General features: G+C 44.1%; 1 protein-coding gene across 1 annotated transcript in view; it reads right to left on the bottom strand.

Annotated features, from left to right (window-relative positions):
- Window positions 1-3,629: 3,629 nt before the first annotated feature.
- LOC123345853 (E3 ubiquitin-protein ligase TRIM39-like) overlaps window positions 3,630-22,859 on the bottom strand; it is a 45,330-nt gene continuing 26,100 nt past the window's right edge. The window contains exons 3-6 of the mRNA XM_044982913.1: window positions 19,054-19,284; window positions 13,515-13,534; window positions 7,669-7,781; window positions 3,630-4,246 (exon numbers count right to left, since the gene is read on the bottom strand). Coding sequence (XP_044838848.1) covers window positions 3,660-4,246; window positions 7,669-7,781; window positions 13,515-13,534; window positions 19,054-19,284 — 951 coding nt within the window. The 3' untranslated portion in view covers window positions 3,630-3,659. The remainder of the gene's footprint in view (window positions 4,247-7,668; window positions 7,782-13,514; window positions 13,535-19,053; window positions 19,285-22,859) is intronic.

Genomic DNA, 22,859 nt, shown 5'->3' with positions numbered 1-22,859 from the left:
GACGTTCTGGGGCAGTGTTTATCTAGTCTTTTTTATTTTTGTGGTATCCATTTCTGCATTCTAAGAAGATTAAATGAACCTAAGGCCTTGGCTACACTTGCGAGTTACAGTGCAATAAAGCTGCCCACAGTGCTGTACCTCACTCCCCGTCCACACTGGCAAGTCACGTACAGCGCTGTATCTCCGCAGATACAGCACTGCTGGTACTCTACCTCCCCGAGAGGAATAACATGTATTGCGCTGTCACTGTAGCGCTGCAGCGCCAGTGTGGCCGCCCAATGCGCTCTGACTGGCCTCCAGAAGTATTCAGCAGTATCCCACAATGCCTGTTCTAGCCACTCTGGTCATCAGTTCAAACTCTACTGCCCTGGCCTCAGGTAACTGACCATGTGACCCACCCTTTACATTCCCCAGAAATTTTCAAAATCCCCTTCTTGTTTGCTCAGCCAGCGGGGCTGGCTCTAGTTTTGCCGCCCCAAACAAAAAAAAAAATTTGGCTGCCCCCTACCCCTGGGCTCTCTCTTCCTCCACCTGCATCCACACCCCCTGCTGCCTCAGCCCTGGGCTCCCCCTGCCAAACATGACCTCCTCGTTCACCACAGCAATCAGGGCCGGCTTTAGGTTTTTGGCTGCCCCAAGCAAAAAAAAAATTTGGCTGCCCCCCACCACCCCAGCCCCGGGCTCCCCCTGGACACCAAATGAAACAGGAGGTGGGGGCAAGATGGAATTTCGTCTTCTACAGGCTGTACTGGCTTTCTACAACCTGATTTCAAATGTGAAGTGAGGGGCAGGACACAGAGAGTTTCATATCTGCAGGGCAAAGGCAGCAATTCAGAATGCTTTTCTGAGTTTCTATCTGCACATTCAAGCACTGGCTGGCTTCTTGAATTTCAGACTGCTCCTGTTTGCTAACCCATGTACATGCTCTGATTTAACCAAGAGCTGGTGTAAATGGCAGTGTGTTTTGGGCAAAGACAACAATGGCACACTTTTGTGGAGCAATGAGAAAATTAAGGCTGGAGACAAGTGCAAGGGGCTTGGCTAGATAGACAAGTGGTCAAACTATCAATTATATCTCTCTTTGAGCATGCGGTGTCAGCATTAATACACTCATGTAGCAGCATGACATTGCGAACCTGTGGCTTGGAAACGAAAAGCGTGCCCAAGAATATCTGTTATAGTGGTGCAGCAGCACCAGTAAAGCTAAGGGTGAGTAATGTTTTCTGTTTAAAAGTCAACCTTTCCAGGCTTTCTAAAAATCGACATGCTTAGTTAGATTTCTTTGATAGTTGTGCCTCAGGAGGGTGCAGGGTACAGATAGTGGCCCAAATTTAGGCATGTTTGAACTAGGGGTTACAGCAATCTAAGCAGCCCCAAATTGGCCATTTAAAAAAAAACTTTCTAGGTGGTGGTTAGTCCTGGGGCAGGGGGTGAATAGGGGGAGATGGAAGGAGGGGTTGCACAGAGCTAGAGATCAAACTGTTGGTGTGATACAGATCAAAATGGTCTCAACCTATTGAGTTTCAGCCAAGATAGTGTATGGCATACAATAAATCTTTGGGGAACCCTAACTGAGAATGGTATTTTAAAAATGTAGATTTTTTTACAATGTGAATGAGCCGATACTAGGGCTGCCAGGCATCTGGAATGCCTGGTTGGAAAGGGACCCTAGCAGCTCTGATCAGACCCAACCCCCTGCCCCAGTTCAGAACCCCCTCCCACACCTGAACTCCCTCCCAGAGCCTGCACCCCCCCCCATCAAATCCCTGTCGTACTCCTGAGCTGCTTCCTGCACCCCAAGCCCCTTATTCCTGGCCCCACCCCAGAGCCCACACCCCCTCCACGCTCCAACTCCCTGCCCCAGCCTGGTGAAAGTGAAGGTGGGGGAGAGCGAATGAAGGAGGGAGGGGGATGGAGTGAGTGGGAGGTGGGGTAGCATGCGAGAAAGCATGAAGGGGCTTGTCTAAAAATGTAACACGTGGGCGATGGAGACTGGGATCATGGGCTGAGCAGAGAGGGGAAACTGACTGAAGGACATTGAAAGTGAAGACAGACGACTCATTTCCAGCTCCTCTTGTCCTCCTTCTTTCCATCACCAACGAAGGGAATGTGGTGGTGGTACAGGGACTTTCTCTACACACGGTGGTGCTGGTTCCTTCCCCTGCTCTGTGGTTCAAGCTCAATGGTTCCCAGGTGCAGCACTCATTGTTCCACTCAGTGCTGAAGAGACCAAGAACTGGTAGGGACAATTCGTATACCTTGCACCTGGGAAGAAGATGGGGCTGGAGGCTGAGCCCTGAGGTGATGTATAGAGTCACTGCTTTCCCTCTCCAGGCACTGGGAACACCCTTCTCCACCTCTAGATGTCTGAGTAGGGGAGACTGGAGAACTAGTGTGGTGGAGTCATCCCTCACTGCACATCTCAGGGCCCTCTTCGCTGGCTTGCCTGCACTCACAGAGACGTAATCCCACACACGTGAGAGCAGGGATCTCTCTCCCTGACCACCCTGACTACTCGTCTGGGGTACTGCTGGATTGCAGCTATAATGCACTCTTCCTCCACAATTTTTACAGTGCCTGAGAAGAAAACAGCTCCACAAACACACTCCTGTCTCTTCTCTGATGCTCCCCCTCCCTATATCAAAATGGCCACACTTGAAATTCCTCTTCTAGAAAGAATTCAGTTAAAAAAATATTAAACAAAATCAATTTAAAAACTTTCAGAATGTTGTGAAATTCTTTCTTCAGTTTTACCATCAGCTTTATTTGTATCCACTTTGAACTGGGGGAGGTAGAGCTCAGTGGTTTGAGCACTGGCCTGCTAAACCCAGGGTTATAAGTTCAATCCTTGAGGGGGCCACTTAGGGATCTGGGGCAAAAATTGGTCCTGCTAGTGAAGGCAGGGGGCTGGACTCAAGGTCCCTTCCAGTTCTAGGAGATTGGTATTATTATTATTTTTTTTTAACTTCAATATTTAATAAGCTAATCTTGGTAAATGCTGAAGTCCAAAATTGGGCACAAAAAGAGATGGTCAGCTAAGCAACACAGACTGCTCAGCAGGGTAGAGCTTAACCATGTGACATTCCTTTTCTCTACTTTGACTTGTCATTAACATAGCTGGAAAAGATCAATTTCTCCCCAATGCTGGAAACCTTTTCAGACTTTCCACAATAACACCACCTTTCTCTTCTCTAAAAATAACCAGCTGCCACGTGCACTAGAAAATTTCCAAAGGGTTAAAAGCCTCCTTAGATTATACTCCTCTATTCCTACCCCCAAGATACCCAGTCACTGGGAACAGTTCAAGGCTGATGCACATTTGTACGAGGAGTTGAAATACAGATGCTGTCACAGTTCAGGGCAATTGCTCCTGTATTTCCCCTCTGTTGTCCAACAAGGACACCCACTGTAGGATCCCGGCTCCTCAGCAGACACCTCCCTTAGGCAGAGACCAGCGTCTCTGATGGGGGGGGGTTTCCAGGCTGTAAATCCCATTTCGCTCCTCGAGAGGTTATGTACAATCTTGGCCCATGACACAAATTCTTCATTTAATACAATGGACTCCAAAGATACTTAAACGTAATTCAGTAAGATTTTTTTCAAGGATGCTGCAGGAACTTCCCCGATGTGTCACGTATGCTAAAACTATTATCTCTATCTCAGGGACACAATCTGACCCATGCTTCTGCAGACCATAGCCAAAAGAAAGGGAAGATTTTCTCTGTGAAGGTGATACAATAAGTGAAGGGAGGAGCCATGTTATCAGATCTGTAAAATGTCACCAACCCCCTTTCATAATCCAGACAAACTCTGATCTTTATGCGTGTCTTGCTCCGGGATGTGGGGGCCAGTATCTCAGTTGGCATTACAGCGGGATCCCCCATTGTGGCTGGTATTGTGTCCTCTGGGGCTGGGTTTGCAGCCGCCAGGGTCCAATAGGATGGATGAGTCTTGTTCTCCTTCATCCACACACTCCAGATTTCATGGTGAGACTGAAAGGCCAATATCCCCTTCCTTTGCACAGACTCTGTGGCGATCCCCACAGCCCAGTCTTCCCCCAGCCCCACCTCTGTCTCCCAGCAATGCTGGCCTGAGTCGAATCCCTCCGAGCCCAGCACAGCTGAAAGAGTATCAAATCTCTTGGGACTATCGGGCACAGTCTGAATGGAGACTTTTCTTGCACTTCTCCCATCCTCAGATACCGCTATTGTAGGATGAGCTGTTCCTGGATCCAGAGTCACATCCGCTGGGAGGGGGAGGGGGGAGAGGGAGAGAGAGAGAGAGAGAGAGAGAGAGAGAGAGAGAGGTCAGTGCTCATTGCTGGGGGGGAGTCAGAACATCATAGCAAATGGAAAATCATATCTGTTAAGCCTATAAATCTCTAAAATCAGAAGACTTTGTGCAAGCACTGCAATAACTTAATCTGCATATTTGTATATGTATCACCTCCTTTAAATGAATGCTTTAGGCAAACCCATCAGTTTACCGCTTGGTCACCTCCAAATCCATCAATTCCCTACATTTCCTCCCTCTCAAATACATACATTCTGCCTTTCAAATCCATCGCTTCTCACCCCTAACTTTGGGCTTCCCCCCCTTATTCCCTTCACTTTCTGGCTTCCCCCTACCCAGAGATATCTTCCTCCCTCCACCCCTTAAAAGAGCATAGTCTCCAGATCATTTGGAGATATGGCTACAGCAATGCTCTACATAACCACGTTAGGACTGTGTGATAGAGCAACTCTATGTAGGATGTGTCTCTAGCCATATCTCCATACATATGGGCTAGTTGGGGATTATGCTCTAGGCTGGGGTCTCTATGGTTAGAATCCCAGAGGCTAGGAGCATCTCCCTCATCCCTTAATAGAGAGCTGGATGCAGGAGCTCAGGAACACACAAGAAGGAACCCAAAATCAAGAATCTCCCAGGATAATGCACCAGCTGGGAGGTTAACTATGGAGTTATTTTCTGTGCATAGTTAAAATTACAACGCTCACTTCAGCTTTGGATAGAAACAAATGATTAAAATATTTGATAATACTCAGGCTTTAGTAATTTCTTGTGGAAAGGCTGAAGCAAACTGATCAAAGTCTGGTTGCAGAACTATAAAGAATGATCAAAGTAACTTTGTTTTTTGGATCCCTGTAATTTAAAAGCAAATTAGTACATTAGACTTTCAGTACATGTACAATTCTATAAAACTCATGCATACTACTTTAAAAGCACATACAAACAAACACTGAAATCATCCTCATTACGCCTTTGTTCTCTATCACAAGTGCCAGTTTCTAAACAGGTTTTTAAATAAAGCCTTGTTGCTACTACACAGTTTTGTTGGCAAAAGCTGCCTTTTGCTGACAAAACAGGGGAGGTGTACACACTGCACAGCTACTTCTGGCAGCAAAACTCTCCTGTTTTGCTGACAAAATAAAACCACCTTGATGAGAGGTGCAGAGCTTTTTGCATCAAAGTTAAAGTGACAGAGTCAATGTAGATGCTCCTGTGTGTTGTGTCGACGTAACTGGCCTCCTACAGTATCCCACGTCTGCTAGGACTGCTCTGCTCACTGTTCTGAATGCAGCTGCACTGCAGGCATGCGCCCCTCCCATTTTAAAGCTCCGGAAAGTTCTGACAGCTGAGTGTGCCGCTCTGCTCGGACAGCAAAGAGCAAACACAACAACATCAGGCCAATTGCTGCTGGGGGGGTGGGGTGACTGCTGTGCTGCTTTGACATTCCTCAGCATGGAGAGCTCACAGAGCTTCTGAGGATGCCGCTCCTGGCAGCTGAGGTGGCTCTGGGAACACTTGGAAGAAATCACAGAACCACAGATAGGCAGAACAGGTGGCGGCTGCTGCTGCTGGGGGTGAAAGGGGAGGTAGGGAAAGACCACTATGTCGTGTGCAGAGCTGGGAGCTCAATGTGTGTGGGGGTGTCCCCCTCCCCCGCCTCAGGATAGGTTGATCAGGCTGCTGTCTGAATTTAAAGACATCATGCTGACACACTCACTTTCCCCGCAACACATACTGTGTTTGTGTCTCTCCTCCCCCCACACACTCCCTGTCACACACTTCCCCCCTCTGTCCCCACAAACATTTCAGTTGAAAAGCAGCTGACAATCTACTAGGATGCCCATGGAACAATGGGATTGAGAAACCTGCCCCTTGTGCTGCTGAACCTGCCCCACAAGGCATTGCAAACCCTTCCCAAAGCACGCTGCAGCCAGTGGGATAGCTAACCACAGTGCACTGCTCTCTGTATCGATGCAAGAGCTGCTAGTGTGGATGTGCTCCGCCAACACAAGGAGCAGAGTGTGGACATGGAACAGAGGTTTCATTAAGGTGCTTCAATTAAAGCACCATAACTTTTGTCGACAAAACTCTGTAGTGTAGACATAGCCTAAGTCTCATCAAACCAAAAAGAAAGAAAAACAAAAAAAGACCACCACATGCTAAAAAAGTTAAACTGTAAGCATTTTAGAGTGGGCACTTTGGCTTGTATTTTAAGTCACCAAGCAGTTTTGGACACTATAAATATAAAACAACAGGGTTCACATTGCCTTACAGCATCCCAATACATAAAATGCTTCAAAAATAGCCTAACACTAAGAGTACAAGGTAACCTAGAGCAGCTAGGAAGGTTTATGGACCTGGGACCTCAGACTTTGTTTAGGGCTATGGAAGCTGGGAGGGAGAGAAGACTGTACCCATAAAGTTTATGATACAGTAGTCATTAGACACAGAAGTCTTCTTCATACAATGTCAGGGACCTCAGAAGGTCATCTAGTCCAACCCTCTGCTCAAACCAGGACCAATCCCTAGATTTTTGCCCTAGATCCCTAAATGGCCCCCTGAAGGATTGAACTCACAACCCTGGGTTTAGCAGGCCAAAGCTCAAACCACTGAGCTATCCCTCCCTCCTTTTAGCTGAATAAATTATGCACTTACGTCTTTATGCACTAGATAACTCAGCACAGTTTCATGCACAAGACACTTCATGCAATGAAAAATTTTCAATGCATAAAGGTTTATTCACAGACTACTTTTATGCAAAAGATTTCATGAACTGAATGAAGACTAGTTCTCCCTTTCTACATCCCAGCTGACACTGAGACCCCAGCAAAATTCACATCTAGCATAATAATTCACACCTGCTCCCATAGACTGCAGCTAATTGTCCCTGATGATGTGCACATGGAGGGAACCATATGAACTGGATCCATTCATAGCGAGTCCAGACCAGAAATCTGGGATTTTTCATGTGGGTAGAAGAGTGGCAGGCTGGAGTGTGGGCAGTACAAAGATCATTCAGTGCATTTTTATGTGATGAATAGCAGGAGCATATTAAGTCGCTTCAGTGCACAAAGTCAACATACATTGAACTCCATATGAAGAATAATTTTCACCATAAACACCACTACAGACATTGTGCTGAAGTTTTTACATAACTGTTCACTATGGCCTTATCTTTACAAGGAACTTCACTGTTTTCTTACTGCATGTTAATTACCATAATAAAAAAGGGACATATATGTGATTATCACAACAAAATGACTGACAACTAGAAGGTATGAATCCACAACCACATCTTTACCTGTGATATTTCCTCTTCAGTTCATATAATGTAACTGAGAATAGAATGCAATAGTAACACCAATGTTTTGGGCTTACTTCTTTTGATGATTACTGCATCCTTCAGAACTTTGAATTTTTGATAGAAATTGCTGAATCTCTTTTCTAGTTCAGGAGAAACAGGCTTTGGGAACGGCAAATACGTCAAGCAACTGCAGGAAAAAACAATTCTTATTGTTATTCATTTGACTGTTCATTCCTATTCAGTACATATTTTATTTTATATAAGAATCCTTCCCTAGTGATCGATTATGCTAGTAAAAGCAGCATTGACCCCCAAGGTTTGTGACCTGTCCTTTAAATCGGCTTCGGTACCCAATGACTGGAAGTTAGCTAATGTAACGCCAATATTTAAAAAGGGCTCTAGAGGTGATCCCGGCAATTACAGACCGGTAAATCTAACGTCAGTATCGGGTAAATTAGTCGAAACAATAGTTAAGAATAAAATTGTCAGACACAGAAAAACAAACTGTTGAGCAATAGTCAACCTGGTTTCTGTAAAGGGAAATTGTGTCTTACTAATCTATTAGAGTTCTTTGAAGGGGTCAACAAACATGTAGACAAGGGGGATCCAGTGGACATAGTGTACTTAGATTTCCAGAAAGCCTTTGACAAGGTCCCTCACCAAAGGCTCTTAGGTAAATTAAGCTGTCATGGGATAAAAGGGAAGGTTCTTTCATGGATTGAGAACTGGTTAAAAGACAGGGAACAAAGGGTAGGAATTAATGGTAAATTCTCAGAATGGAGAGGGGTAATTAGTGGTGTTCCCCAAGTGTCAGTCCTAGGATCAATCCTATTCAATTTATTCATAAATGATCTGGAGAAAGGGGTAAACAGTGAGGTGGCAAAGTTTGCAGATGATACTAAACTACTCAAGATAGTTAAGACCAAAACAGAATGTGAAGAACTTCAAAAAGATCTCACAAAACTAAGTGATTGGGCAACAAAATGGCAAATGAAATGTAATGTGGATAAATGTAAAGTAATGCACATTGGAAAAAATAACCCCAACTATACATACAATATGATGGGGGCTAATTTAGCTACAACGAGTCAGGAAAAAGATCTTGGCGTCATCGTGGATAGTTCTCTGAAGATGTCCACGCAGTGTGCAGAGGCGGTCAAAAAAGCAAACAGGATGTTAGGAATCATTAAAAAGGGGATAGAGAATAAGACTGAGAATATATTATTGCCCTTCTATAATCCATGGTACGCCCACATCTCAAATACTGTGTACAGATGTGGTCTCCTCACCTCAAAAAAGATATTCTAGCACTAGAAAAGGTTCAGAAAAGGGCAACTAAAATGATTAGGGGTTTGGAGAGGGTCCCATATGAGGAAAGATGAAAGAGGCTAGGACTCTTCAGCTTGGGAAAGAGGAAACTAAGGGGGGATATGACAGAGGTATATAAAATCATGAGTGATGTTGAGAAAGTGGATAAGGAAAAGTTATTTACTTATTCCCATAATACAAGAACTAGGGGTCATCAAATGAAATTAATAGGCAGCAGGTTTAAAACAAATAAAAGGAAGTTCTTCTTCACGCAGCGCACAGTCAACTTGTGGAACTCCTTACCTGAGGAGGTTGTGAAGGCTAAGACTATAATAATGTTTAAAAGGGAACTGGATAAATTCATGTTGGCTAAGTCCATAGATGGCTATTAGCCAGGATTGGTAAGGAATGGTGTCCCTAGCCCCTGTTTGTCAGAGGATGGAGATGGATGGCAGGAGAGAGATCACTTGATCATTGCCTGTTAGGTTCACTCCCTCTGGGGCACCTGGCATTGACCACTGTCAGTAGACAGATACTGGGCTAGATGGACCTTTGGTCTGACCCGGTATGGCCATTCTTATGTTCTTAAGATTACATGGAATGAATGAAAAAAGACAGATACAAAATATGAGCAATTGCAATTAGATATCATTTCAAAAAGAAACGTGCCTAGGAGCTGCAGCCATTTAGGCATCATGTGTTCAGGGTGATAATCCCACTCTATATAGATGAAGGTCAAACCTCAGATCCTGTATACGACTGGAGCAAACAAGCTGTGAGTAGGGGAGTTTCACAAAGATCACAGAGACAAAATCCTCCCATACAAATTGCCCAGCAACTGCAAATTTGTAGATCCATGGGCCCTTCCACACCACCAAAAACCTCATCTCATGTTGGTAAGAAGCACCTCAGAGCACAGCTCTGCCTTTGCAAATTGTGGAACCACATCAGCTTCACTGCCTACTGGGTTTTAGCCATCTGCGTTAAGGGGACTAGATTTGCAGCTGTTGGGATACTGCACAGAGTTCCAGACACCTGAATATCAGAAATACGTCAAAGACTGGCAGAATTATGGAGAACAGCAACAAAAACAAAGTTGCTGGAGGCATTAATATTTATGAAACATTAAAACAAGATATTACTCCGAGTGAAGTGGGGGATGACAAAATGGCACAGAAGAATATGGAGAGAGAGAGAGATTGTTTAGGAGGTGTACTTAGGTAACAAAGGTGAAGTTCATTTGTGTGGGTGTTGAGTGATTTTCTACTAAAAAAAAAAGTTACTAACCTTGACATAATTGTTCTTTGAGATGTGTTGTACCTGTCCATTGCACTGTAGGTTTGTGTGTATCCGAGTACACAATAGTCAGAGAGTTTTTCCCTTAGTGGTACCTGTCAGAGCGGCACAAGCCCCCCCTTGTGCTTCATGCACCACGTGCAGACATAAAGGGCTGAGCCACCCTATACAGACTCCGATAGAGAGGCAACGCAGGGCAGGTTGTGGAATGGACACGTGGAACATATCTTAGAGAACAAGTTATGGACAGGTTAATACCCATTTATTTTTGAGTGATTGCATATGTCCTTTCCACTGTAGGTGACTCACCAGCAGCCCCAACTGGATGTGGGTTTGGAGTTTATTTGAACAGACACTGGAGGACCACTCGTCCAAATTTAGTGTCCTCTCTAGATTGTTGACAGATTGCTTCTCACTATGCTAACACATGACATGACAACCAGGTTGCCGCTTTGCAAAGTTCCAATATGGGCATGTTAGCTAGAAATGCTGCACAGGTCGCTTAAGACTTAGTCAAATGACTCAATACTCTATCTGACGGCTTCATGTTATCCATGATGAAATTCTGTCGCAAATGCAAGAATAATTCAGATGAAGATCTTAAAGGTTTAGTCTGACCCAGATAAAACACTCAAGCTCTCTGAATGTCCACAGTGTGTGGTGTTCTCCTCCCCCTTCTTACTGTGAGGCTTTGAGGTCAAGAAGAAAACTGCTTAGTTAACATGAAAAAGTGGAGAACACTTTCGAAAGAAAACTTGCATGAGGACAAAGGCAGGCTTTTTCTGTGTAAACCCCCCCCCCAAAAAACCCAAAAAAACAAAAAACCCCAAACCCACAATCATATGTAGAATTTGACACTGGTGCCCTCAACTCCCCCACTCTGCTGACAGATGTAATGGCTACTAAAAACACTACACCTTCGTCGAAAGAAGCAATAGAGAGCAGGCTGCTATAAGCTCAAAGGAGGGACCTGTCAACTCTGTTAAAACTAGATTCATGCTTCAGTGTGTAATAGGGATCTCTACCTGCGGAAACAGTCTGTCCACACCCTTGGAAAAAAGGGAGCAGTTATCAACAGGCAGATGAAATGTTGATATAGCCGCTATGTGTACTCTGATCAAGGTGATTGCCAATTCTTGATGTTTCAGATACAGATCATCCAGCACATACTGAATAGAAGGAAGAAGAGGGGAGACCTCTCTGAGACTTGATCAGATGGAAAGCCTCTTCCGTTTAGAAAGGTAAGTTGTCCTAGTTGAAGGCTTTTGACTTTTCAGCATTAACTCCTGCATCTCTCTAGAGCAAGACTCCTCCACCAATCTTAACCATGAAGCCTCCAGGCCATCATGTGAAGGACCTGAAGATTGGGGTGGAGGAAGCAGACACGATTCTGTCAAATCAAGTCTGTGTGAAGTGGGAGGGACAATGGGGAGACTGAGAGGTCCAAGAGCTGTAAAAAACAGTGCTGATGGACCATGCTAGGGTGATCAGCAGAAGACGGGCCTTCTCTTGCTCACAGGCACTGGCTTCTTCCTTGCCCCAGCAGTGCTCAACCCCCACTAAGACCCAGGCCCCACTCCCACTCCATCCCTTCCCTCAAGCCCCCACCCCTGCCCCGTCTCTTCCTGCCCCACCTTGCTTCTTCTCCACCTCTTCATACCCAGTTCCACCCCCTCCCCCAAGTGCGCCCCATCCCCATTCCTTCTCCCTCCCCCCTGCGCTGGGAAGGAAGGGGAGAAGTTGATCAGCAGGGAAACGCTGGGAGGAGAGGGGAGAAACTGGCTACTGGTAGATGCTAAGCACCTGTCATTTTTTCCCCCCATGAGTGCTCCAGCCCTGGAGCACCAACAGAGTCGGCGCCTATGCTCCTGCTTGACCATGCACAGAACTCTGGGCAGAAGAGGCATGGAAGGAAAAGCGTACAGTAGACCCACTGAGCACGGCAGTAGAAAAGCATCTGTCAATGAACCCAGGCTGTGTCCCGTTCTGCAGCAGAACTGGTGACACATTCTGTTGTCTTTTGTTGCAAACAGATTCCCCTGGGGAGCTCCCCAGAACTGGAAAATGGACCTTGCTATGTCTGGGTATAGGAACCGCTCATGATCGCTGATAACCTGCACAGGCAATCTGCCAGTGTATTTTGAGCCCCAGGGAGGTGGGCTGCCTTCAGAAACCTAGAGTTGCCGATGCAGAAGTCCCAGTGCAGGATTGTTTCTCAACAGAGCAGTGAGAAGCGGACTTCCCCTCCGTTGTTTGTTTATATAAAACATTGCCATCATACCGTTGGTCAGAACCAACACACCCCTTTCCCTTATACATGGAAGAAATACCATGCAAGCTAAGTAGATAGCCTGCAACTCCCTGATGTTTATGTGTAGACTTAAATCTTAGGGAGACCAGAGACCATGCATTTTCAGGGGTCCCACCTGAGCTCCCCAACCCAGATCCAAGGCATCTGTGACAAAGATAAGAGATTGTTGAGGTGGGACGAAAGGAACTCCCTTGCAGACACAGGCTGGATCCGTCCACCAATCTAGGGAGGGAAAAAATCCAATTTGGTACATGCATTAAGTATGTTTTATGCCTCCTTGATGAACACATGTTGGCCAACCAGCCTTGAAGGAGTCTGAAATGCAGTCTGGCATATTGGACTACATAAGTGCACCAAGCAGCTGATGGGTACCGCTAAGGGAAAAACTCTCCAACAACTGTGCACTGGAGTGCACCTACACTGACAGTGGAATGGACATGTGCAATCAAATGAAGAAGGAAGCTAGTTTTTAAAGAAATATGAATCATATAAAAGCCAAAAATTATACAGGATTGAATGAATTAAGCAATGGGACATACAGTATGTTTACAGACTACATTAGAAGAAAACAAATCATAATTAAATTATTAGCATAGGAATTCCTGGACCTAATCAGCCTACATTTCTGACTAGTCTCACATGAATGAGCCTTTAGTTAACAAGAAAACCGAGTTATGAGTCACCAAAATGTTTTTGACAAAATACCGAAACATTAAATTTTCATTGCTCTGAACTGAAAGAAAGCTGGGGAATTTTCTTTTAATTTGCCCAAAAAGTTCTTCCTCTAGTCTAACACTAAGCCTGAGAACTTTTCTGCCAAAATTAGAGAGCAGTTGGAAACAAGTCTTGCAATATTATCTTGTTTGTACCCTTAGCTATGGCCTTATTATTAAAGGCCTATCTCCTCCAATACCCCAGCTACTGTGAACTGGATAGTTCCAGCTATCACGGTTTCCAATAAGCCTTAGATATAATGAAGTGTGAAGGTAAAAAGGAATCACTTACTAGAGGTTGGATGTATCAGTCTAGAAGATGAAAAAGAATATAAATAAAAAAATAATTAATCCACACATCAAAAGCTGAAAACTCTTTCTTTCAAAGAGAGACACTTTGCATTCACAGTTTGAGTTTCATAAGCAGTTATTTGCTAACTTAAACAATTTTGGTAAAGGGAGGCAGTATACTGTTATGGTAAGGGCACAGCATGCTTGTACGCTTATTCAGATAGCCTTGCTATTCGTTATTCCTCAGGGGGTGTGGGATAGAGTTAGTGATCCAAATTTGGGGTGATTTGAGCAAGAAGGCCCCAGATACACCACCCTCCCCTTAAAGCCCAGCATTTTACAAAATCACTTGGTTCTTATAACTTTTTATACACACCTAGGGCTCAAACAATGCCTCTAATCATCACACAGCTGATCTCAGTCAATTCACATTTATCTCAGCTACGTAGACAAGTAGCTGTTCAGTCTAGAAATACTCTGGTCAAGAGGGACAGAGACTGTGTGTCTGCCCAAGAGAGGAAATAGTGGGGGAGCTGGATGCCTGAGAGTCAATGCATTTGCTAGATCATAGAGAGGGAATACAGGTGCAGCTGCCCCTTCCTGCACTGTGAATTCCCCAGCAAAGTCAGACTGCCTAAGCAGGCCAGTTTAACTTTTCTCCTCAGAGGCGGATAACAGGGTAATTGCCTATAGTTAACTAACCAGACAGATCTTGTTAAGCAAGCACATTTATTCATAAGGTGAATATATTACAGAGAAAACGTATTAAAAACAAGAACCTGCAGGCATGCTAATAATCTTACTGGAGATCACTCCCCAATTCCAACCTACTCAACTAACAGTTCATTCTTCAATAAGCCCATTATTTAAGAGAATCCTCTGAGGCTCATAACACTTCCCAAGGATTACATTAGTCATGTCTCCTAGACAATTTACATACAATCCCACAATAACACATAAAGATTTGAATTTTAATACAATTACTTCTTAAGATACTTTAAGTTAATTCAATATGGTTTATCCAAGATATTGCAGAAAATTCCCATATCTGTTACAATGACCACCAAGAATGCACTCTTAATGGACAGGTGTGCAAGGGAACACTTAGCTCAAAATGGGGCCTCAGAAGATAGGAAAGAATCAAGTTCATGTCCCACACAGGAGCAGATTCGCTGACATGCGGCAAAAAGTTAGCTAATCCCTTGATAAATCCGGAAGTGGCAGGGTGAGCAAACACTGAGAAGAGAAGGTTACTCATGTATAATAACTGACGTTCGAGATGTGTGTCCCTGTGGTTGCTCCACTTCAGGTGATGGTGGCCCCTGCACTTGTAATCAGAGATTTGTAGTAGCAGTGCCTGGCCGGGGTTCGCGTGCACAGTAGCTGTCTCATGGTGGTGCTGACGCCCCTTCTGGCATGCCTCTTCTGGCACACCCGAATCGCCTCACTTCCTTCTCTACTGTGTAGCAGTTGATTCTTACTCTGAAGTGGAGGGGAGGAGGGAGGGTAGCGGAGCACCCACAGGGACACATCTCGAAAAACCTCAGTTACTGCACAAGGTGAGTAACTTTCTCTTCATCATCAAGTGGTGTCCCTGTGGATGCTCCACTCCAAGTGAATGTAGAGCAGTGCCTTCATGTGGATGGAAGGGACTTCGGAGTTGATTGTATAGCTGCTGCTAGGACTGTGTGGCCTAATTTAGCATCTGTGCTCGAGCTAAGCGTGATTACATAATGATTGGTGAAAGTGTGTTTGGATGTTCGTGTAGCTGCTCTGCATATGTCAAGGATAGGTATGTTGTGCAGGAATGCTGTAGAAGTTGCTACAGTCCTTGTAGAGTGTGTTCTGATGCCCGTTGGGGCTTCAGTGGTGCGTAAGGAGTAGCACAAGTGGATGCAGTTTGATATATCAACACAAAGACTATCGAAGTGTATAGCTGTGCCTTTGGATCTTTCCATTGTTGATAAGAACAATTTGGGGGACTTACAAAAGGTCTTTGTCCTGTCTAGGTAAAAGGCCAGGGCGTGGCGGACAACTAATGTGTGTAATGCCACCTCTTGTGGGTTGTTGTGTGGTTTAGGGTGGAAAGTGGGTAGGAGAATTGGCTGGTTAAAGTGGAATGAGAACGATATTTTGGGCATGAATTTTGGGTGAGTCCTCAGAGTCACTTTGTCCTTGTGGAATATTGTGTATGGGGGATGAGCCATGGGCACCCCAATCTCACTCACTTCACTGCTAGGTCAAAGCAGGCACCGCTAGTCTTCTGTCTCAGGCCAAGGCAACTGGGAAGGAGCTGAGTGCGATTTTTCTGACACTCTTCTACATACCCTTGGTAGGAGGCACGAGGATAGCTAGGGTGCTTGTGAGACCCGAACAGGCATTGCTACTGTGGAAGTTGGAAAAAGAGTTTAGGGTGAGGTTATTGTTGTTATAAAGGTATTAATAATAGCACCTTCCATGTTCATACTAATCAGGCTTTGTTGTTGTATTCAATTAAACCCCAGAAGGTTGTACCATGTGAGCTAGAGTCAGAAATACAAGGTTTGATGAAAATGGAGGTTTAAAATTGATAGTTGTGCTAGAAGCACAAAAGGGGGCAGTGTGGAACTTGGGAAAAGAGCAGACATCTTAATCTTCCAGGAAGATCAAGAGTCAGGCTAACTCTAACAGCTAATAATGCGAGACTTCCAAGCAGGGCCGGGGCGAGTCGAAAAGAACTGTAAGAGATGCTGTTTTTCAACCTTATGTTAGATAAGAATAGATCACAGACTGTAGCAGAAAATTGTTGAGAAAAGTAAAATATCAGGAAGGAATATATATAAACAAAATGCAGTTGTTGATCATTACTGTATGTAACAAAAGGTATAAATGCTTGCTCTAATTGTTTATCTTTTGGGAGACCTGCCATTGTGCCATCTTCCCCTTGCAATATTGCTCGAGAATAAACTGCCTCTGACATGTTGCAGCCAACATGTCATTTTTTCTCCCACACTACCAAATGGGTCAAAGGCATGTGGGGCGGGGCACGTGCACACCTGAAGTGAAGCACCCATAGGGACATTACTCAAAGAAGAACAGCCCTATAAGAGGGGCCAAGTGACTTCTAATCTTGAAGTAGGGGAGAAAGAGACAGGATAAAAAAAATTACTGCTCACATGGCTCAGAGGAACTGTGGGAAGACACTGGACAACTAGCATCACTCGAGTAATCTACATCTCCATCCACACTGCAGTGTGGTCATGTTACCAGGTAGCCGGTTGGGTTCACTCAAACACTACCCTATACCTCTGGTTGAGCAAAGCTACTCGAGTAAAAAGCGCTTCCGTATTCCAGTGAGAGCTGATTTGTATGTGGACACGATTCAAGTTGGGGCAAATAATCAAGCACTTGCCCGAGTTAACTATGCAGTGTAGACAAGCCTGCAGAGCTTCTACCCTAAATCTGGGCCTAGGATGTATAGAGCCCTTCCCTGCATACATCAGCAGCACAGGAGGCTCAGAAATGGGAACACCATGCAGATGCAGATGAACACAGCCTGAAATGATATCTATGAGAGGTGTGACTGATCTATTCATCTCAGTGGGTGTTCTGTCCCACATTACTGCCAGTGCTTATAGGCCTGTGCCATGCACCAACGTGCCTGTTCTCACCTCCTCAACCAGGTGTTATAGCATAGCACAGAACTTGGTGCATACTCCAAGTTCTCTGCTCCCTATCCCATCTCAGCAGTGTGCCTGTGCTATGCACTGAACATGATTATTTCCAGTTCCCCATCACAGTCTCAGCACTGGGGGGCATGTTTTGAAGGAGGGACAGAAACGGGGGATGTATGGATGTTGGGAGGCAGAGCTGAAGCCCCTTACATCCCCCCACTGCAGAGGTTTGACCACTTCTTTGCCTCCTCCCACACTCTGCTCTGATCTCCCCATTCGCCAAGGAGCCGCGAATGGGGGAGAGGAGGGTGAACCTGGATCTCCTTCCCTGCTGATGGGGGGCAGCCCGGGGAGGAGGTTCTGGGTCCCTTCCCCTGACTGGAGAGCAGTGGAGGGAAGGGAAGCCCCTGAATCCCCTCCCTCAGCCCGGTAGACCACCCGGGGGAGGAACTGTTCAGGGATTCGTGTGTGTGTGTGGGATATTTGTAAGGAAATGGGGGAGGGCACAAATGGTTCCACTTTTCTTCCCTCACAGCATGTCACTGAAGGGGAACGTGCCCAGATTTCCTCCTGTCCACACTTCTGAGCTCCCAGAGAGCAATGAATCCATTAAGGATGATCCATTAGTCTTTGAGGGATTGTAGAAAAATGACTTTTAGAAATCCAGTTCTTTGTCAAAGCTCTAGTCATTGAACTGGATTTTCAAACACACTGCCTGGACAATTCATTACACAACAAGGATGTGGGCCCCTCAGTAACTGTGCCAGAGCACAGCCCTAATGGGCAAAGGTTGGCAAGGGAGCAAAGCCATTACCCTGCACCCTCCCAGCTCCCCAGCCCTCTGCGTTGTTCCAACAACTCCCTTGCCAAACACACACACACACACACACACACACACACACACACTCCCTAGTTCTGCACCGGAAGAGTTTTAAGAATCTGAAAATGTTATGAACAGCTCTTGAAAGGGGCTGTCTGTCCATCCCTTGACCAAATGACCCAGTAACTTGCTTTCCTCTGATCACACTCAGTTCATTGTTAAGTAAGGGATTGAGGAGCCCAATTACAGTATCCTAACTGCTTACTAGACACTTCTAATTTCCTTCACATTATTTCTAAAATAAAATCAGAATCTACACGGGGATTTTAAAGCACTTTGAAATACCACTCAAACCAGAAACTTTGGTTTCAGGGAAAAACTTCCAAAAATGGCCCCTGCAGAATGCAAGGAACAATGCACTTTCTCTGAAAGCTCCCAAAGGAAGGACTCAGACTCATCGTGTATGGGTGTTTTTCAGGTTCAGTGGCCATAGCATGTCACCTTGAGCCACCCATTTACTGTGACTACAGATTGCCTACAACCCTTCCAGTTTGCAGCAGACCTTCTCTTGCTGCACGTGCACACTTTACTGTCGTTAGCATGCCAGTTTAACTAGAACTGACCTCAAGTTCCAAACTTTACCCTGAGTAGCTTTGGAAATATTACTTCCCCAGAGGGATGATCTCAGTTTGGGGAGACTCAGAGAGTCCCATGTGTACAAAAAAACTGCAGACGAACTAGACGATTTTGTAATTACTATTGTTTTTTGGGGGGAGGAGGTTTGGGATGGGGAAGAGGGAGGGCTGTATGTTGTTGAAATGACCACAAATTTGGACCAAGTACTCTACCTTGCACTCCCATCAGGTACAGTAATTTTCAAGACAATCCAAGTTAGATGTAGATTCTAGAGCACTTGGATTTAAACAAAAAGCAATGCTAAACCTTGAGTGTAGTAGAGCTGGCACTCCAATAAAATACAAATAGATAATGAGTTCAGAACCCTGGAGTCCCATGCTAGGGCAAAGGAGCCTCCCTTTTTTCTATACTTAGAATGTAACTTCTCTGACCATGAGTATTTCCACTGGCGTCTTCTGGCACACCTCCTTCCTCTCAGCTATGCGTTCATCATAATATGATATTTCCTCGGCCAGTTTAGCGACAGATTCATCCTTTGCCTCCTGAATGACCTTTTCCATCTCATCCAGCTCAGCCAGAAGACGCTGCTCTTCCTCCTTCAGAATCTGATGTCGTCGTTCAAAATGAGAAACAATTTCCTGCCTCTCTGTTTCTGTCTTTGTCTGTAAATCAACATATGGCATATGAACAGGGATAGGAAGCGTCAGTAACATAAAGACACTCAGAAACATAACAGTATACTGTACTATGCATCACTACAAACTGAGGCCAGAACACTCAGTTCAAGATGCTACACCAGGGGTCAGCAACCTTTCAGAAGTGGGGTGCCGAGTCTTCATTCATTCACTCTAATTTAAGGTTTCACGTGCCAGTAATACATTTTAACGTTTTTAGAAGGTCTCTTTCTATAAGTCTATAATATATAACTAAACTATCGTTGTATGTAAAGTAAACAAGGTTTTTAAAATGTTTAAGAAGCTTCATTTAAAATTAAATTAAAATGCAGAGCCCCCCGGACTGTGGCCAGGACCTGGGCAGTGTGAGCGCCACTGAAAATCATCTCGTGTGCCGCCTTTGGCACGCATGCCACAGGTTGCCTACCCCTGTGATACACTGTATTTAAAGTTGTCCCCAAATTCAAAAGAAGTATCAGTCATAAAATCCATTTAAAAAACACAAAAAACCCCTGGAGAACTAGGATCGTCTCTTACCCCTCACACTGAGAGTAAAATGGACAGTAAATAATGGAATTTATAAAAATATATTTGCAGAAGGCTCAAGCAGGCCTTATAAAGCCCACTTCCAGCTTTGCTCTCCCCAGCTCTATCACCCCAACCTGCAATCCTACAACCTAAAAAGGTGACCTGCAGTGAGAAACAAAGTGTTCCTTTATGTATAATGAAGACCTGAAAGATTTTTGTTTTTCTTGCCCGCTGCTTTTCCTGAAAGACTGCAAAACTGGTATGCAGTTGATAGCTCTCTCTTAAGACAGTTTCAATTGATCAAAGGTCTTTTATAAGCATCCCGCAGTCCAGCGTATCCGCTGCTACTCTTAAGTGTCTTACAAATGGATACAGGAGCCAAATACTTCAGTTCAGGTAGAGAATCACAGAAATGTAAGGCTGGAAGGGACTTCAAAAGGTCATCTAGTCCATCCCCTGCACCGAGGCAGGGCCAAGTAAACCTAGATCATCCCTGACAGGTGTTTGTCCAACCTGTTCTTAAAGGCCTGCACTTATGGGGATACCTCAACCTTCCTAGGTAACCTGTCACACTGCTTAATTATCCTTTGAGTTAGAAATTTTTCCTAATATCCAATCTGAATTTCCCTTGCGGCAAACTAAGTCAATTACATCTTGCCCTGCCTTGGGTGAACACAAAGAAAAATTGATCATTGTCCTCTTTATGACAACCTTTTATGTATTTGAAAACTTACATCTCCTCTCAGCCTTCTCTTCTTCACACTAAACATTCCTACTTCTTTCAACATTTCCTCCAACATTATGTTTTCTAAACCTCTTCTCATTTTGGTTGCTCTCCACTGGATTCTCTCCAATTTGTCCATATCTTTCTTAAAATATAGAGCCCAAAACTGGATACAGAACTCCAGCTGTGGCCTCGCCAATGCTAAGTAGAGTGGAACAATTACCTCCCATGTCTCACATCCAACACCCATGTCTCTTGCATCCGACGAAGTGGGTATTCACCCACAAAAGCTCATGCTGCAAAATGTCTGTTAGTCTATAAGTGCCACAGGACTCTTTGCTGCTTTTATCAACACTCCTGTTAATGCATCCCAGAATGAGATTTGCCTTTTTTCACATTGTCGTTGTTGACTCATTTCGATTAGAGATCCATTATAATCTCCAGATCCTTTTCCGCGGTACTGCTGCCTAACCAGTTATTCCTCATTTTGTAGTTGTGCATTTGATTTTTCCTTCCTAAATGTAGTACTTTGCACTTGTCTTTACTGTATTTCATCTTGTTGATTTCAGACCAATTCTCCAATTTGTCAAGATAATTTTGAATTCTCATCTTGTCTTCCCAAGTGCTCATAACCCCTCCCAGCTACGTGTCATCTGCAAATTTTATAGGTGTACTCTCCCCTCAGTCCTCCAAGTAATTTATGAAAATATTGACTAGTACTGGACCAAGAACAGATCCCTGTCAGATCCCTCTTGATATTTCTTTCCAGTCTGACAATGAAACATTGATAACTCTTTGAGCCCTGTTTTTCAACCAGTCGAGACTGGAGTTTGTGCTTCTGCTTTAAAAACTAAACACAAGATTGTAAATACTACTCTGGACACTCTAATGTACATTCCAGAACACAAATGTTTTGGTTTATAGTCTGAGCAGTAAGGTAATCCACAAAAATTTTCATCCTAAAACAAATATTTGTGGAGCATCTACACTAGTACTTACAATCATGGCTGTAAACTTGAGTTAATTGGTGCATATTTTTTTTTGAGGAGATTACATGTTTGGTTGATAAAGGGAATAGTGTTGATGTAATACAATTAGACTTCTCTAAGGCATTCGACCTGGTACTACATGACATTTTGATTAAAAAAACTAGAATGGCATACAATTAATATGGCACACATTAAATGAATTAAAAACTGACTAATGGATAGGACTTAAAATGTAATTGTAAATGGGGAATCATTGTGGAACACGTGTGTTTCTACTGGGGTCCTGCAAGGACTGGCTCATGGACTTATGCTATTTAAAATTTTTATCAATGACCTGGAACAAAACATAAAATGACCATGGATAACAGTTTGCAGATGTCACAAAAATTCAGGAAATGGTAAATAATGGAATGGATAGGTCATTGATTCTGAGGGATCTAGATCACTTGATAAACTGGGCACCAACGAACAATACATATTTTAATACAGCTAATGTAAATGTATGCATCTGGGAACAAATAATGTAGGCCACACTTACAGGACGGGGGACTCTATCCTGGAAGAAGTGACTCTGAAAAAGATTTGGGGGTTGTGATGGATAATCAGCTGAACATGAGCTCCCAGTGTGATGATGTGGCCAAAAAAGCTAGTGTGATCCTGGGATGCATAAACACAGGAATCACGAGTAGAAGCAGAAAGGCTGTATTTGGCACTGGTGTGACCACTCCTGGAATACTACATCAGTTCTAGTGTCCACAATTCAAGAAGCATGTTGATAAATTGGAGAGCGTTCAGAGAAGAACCATGAGAATAATTCAAGGATTCCTTGTACTGATAGACTCAAAGAACACAATATGTTTTGCTTCACAAAGAGTAGGTTAAGGGGTTACAGATTGATCACAGTCTGTAAGTATCTATGAGGGGAACACATATGTCACAATGGGCTCTTCAATCTAGCGGAGAAATGTATAACATGATCCAGTGGCTAGAAATTGAAGCAAGACAAATTCAGATTAGAAATAACTTGTAAATATTTAAAGGTGAGAGTAATTAACCAGTGGAACAATTTACAAAGAGTAATGGTGAATTCTCTATAACTGACCATTTTGAAATGTAGATTGGATGTTTTTCTAAAAGATCTGCCCTAGGAATTATTTGGGGGAAGTTCTATGGCCTGTGTTCTATAGGAGGTCGGATTAGATGATCACACTGGTCCCTTCTGGCCTTGGAATCTACCAATAGGTAGTGAAATAATGATATTCCCATAAGCAAACTAGTGAAATGTGGTCAAGGTGAAACTACTATAAGGTGGGTGCACAATC

The sequence above is a fragment of the Mauremys mutica genome, chromosome 12 (genome assembly GCF_020497125.1).
Source record: "Mauremys mutica isolate MM-2020 ecotype Southern chromosome 12, ASM2049712v1, whole genome shotgun sequence".
NCBI lineage: Eukaryota > Metazoa > Chordata > Testudines > Geoemydidae > Mauremys > Mauremys mutica.
This window is presented reverse-complemented; position numbering and strand designations above follow the sequence as displayed.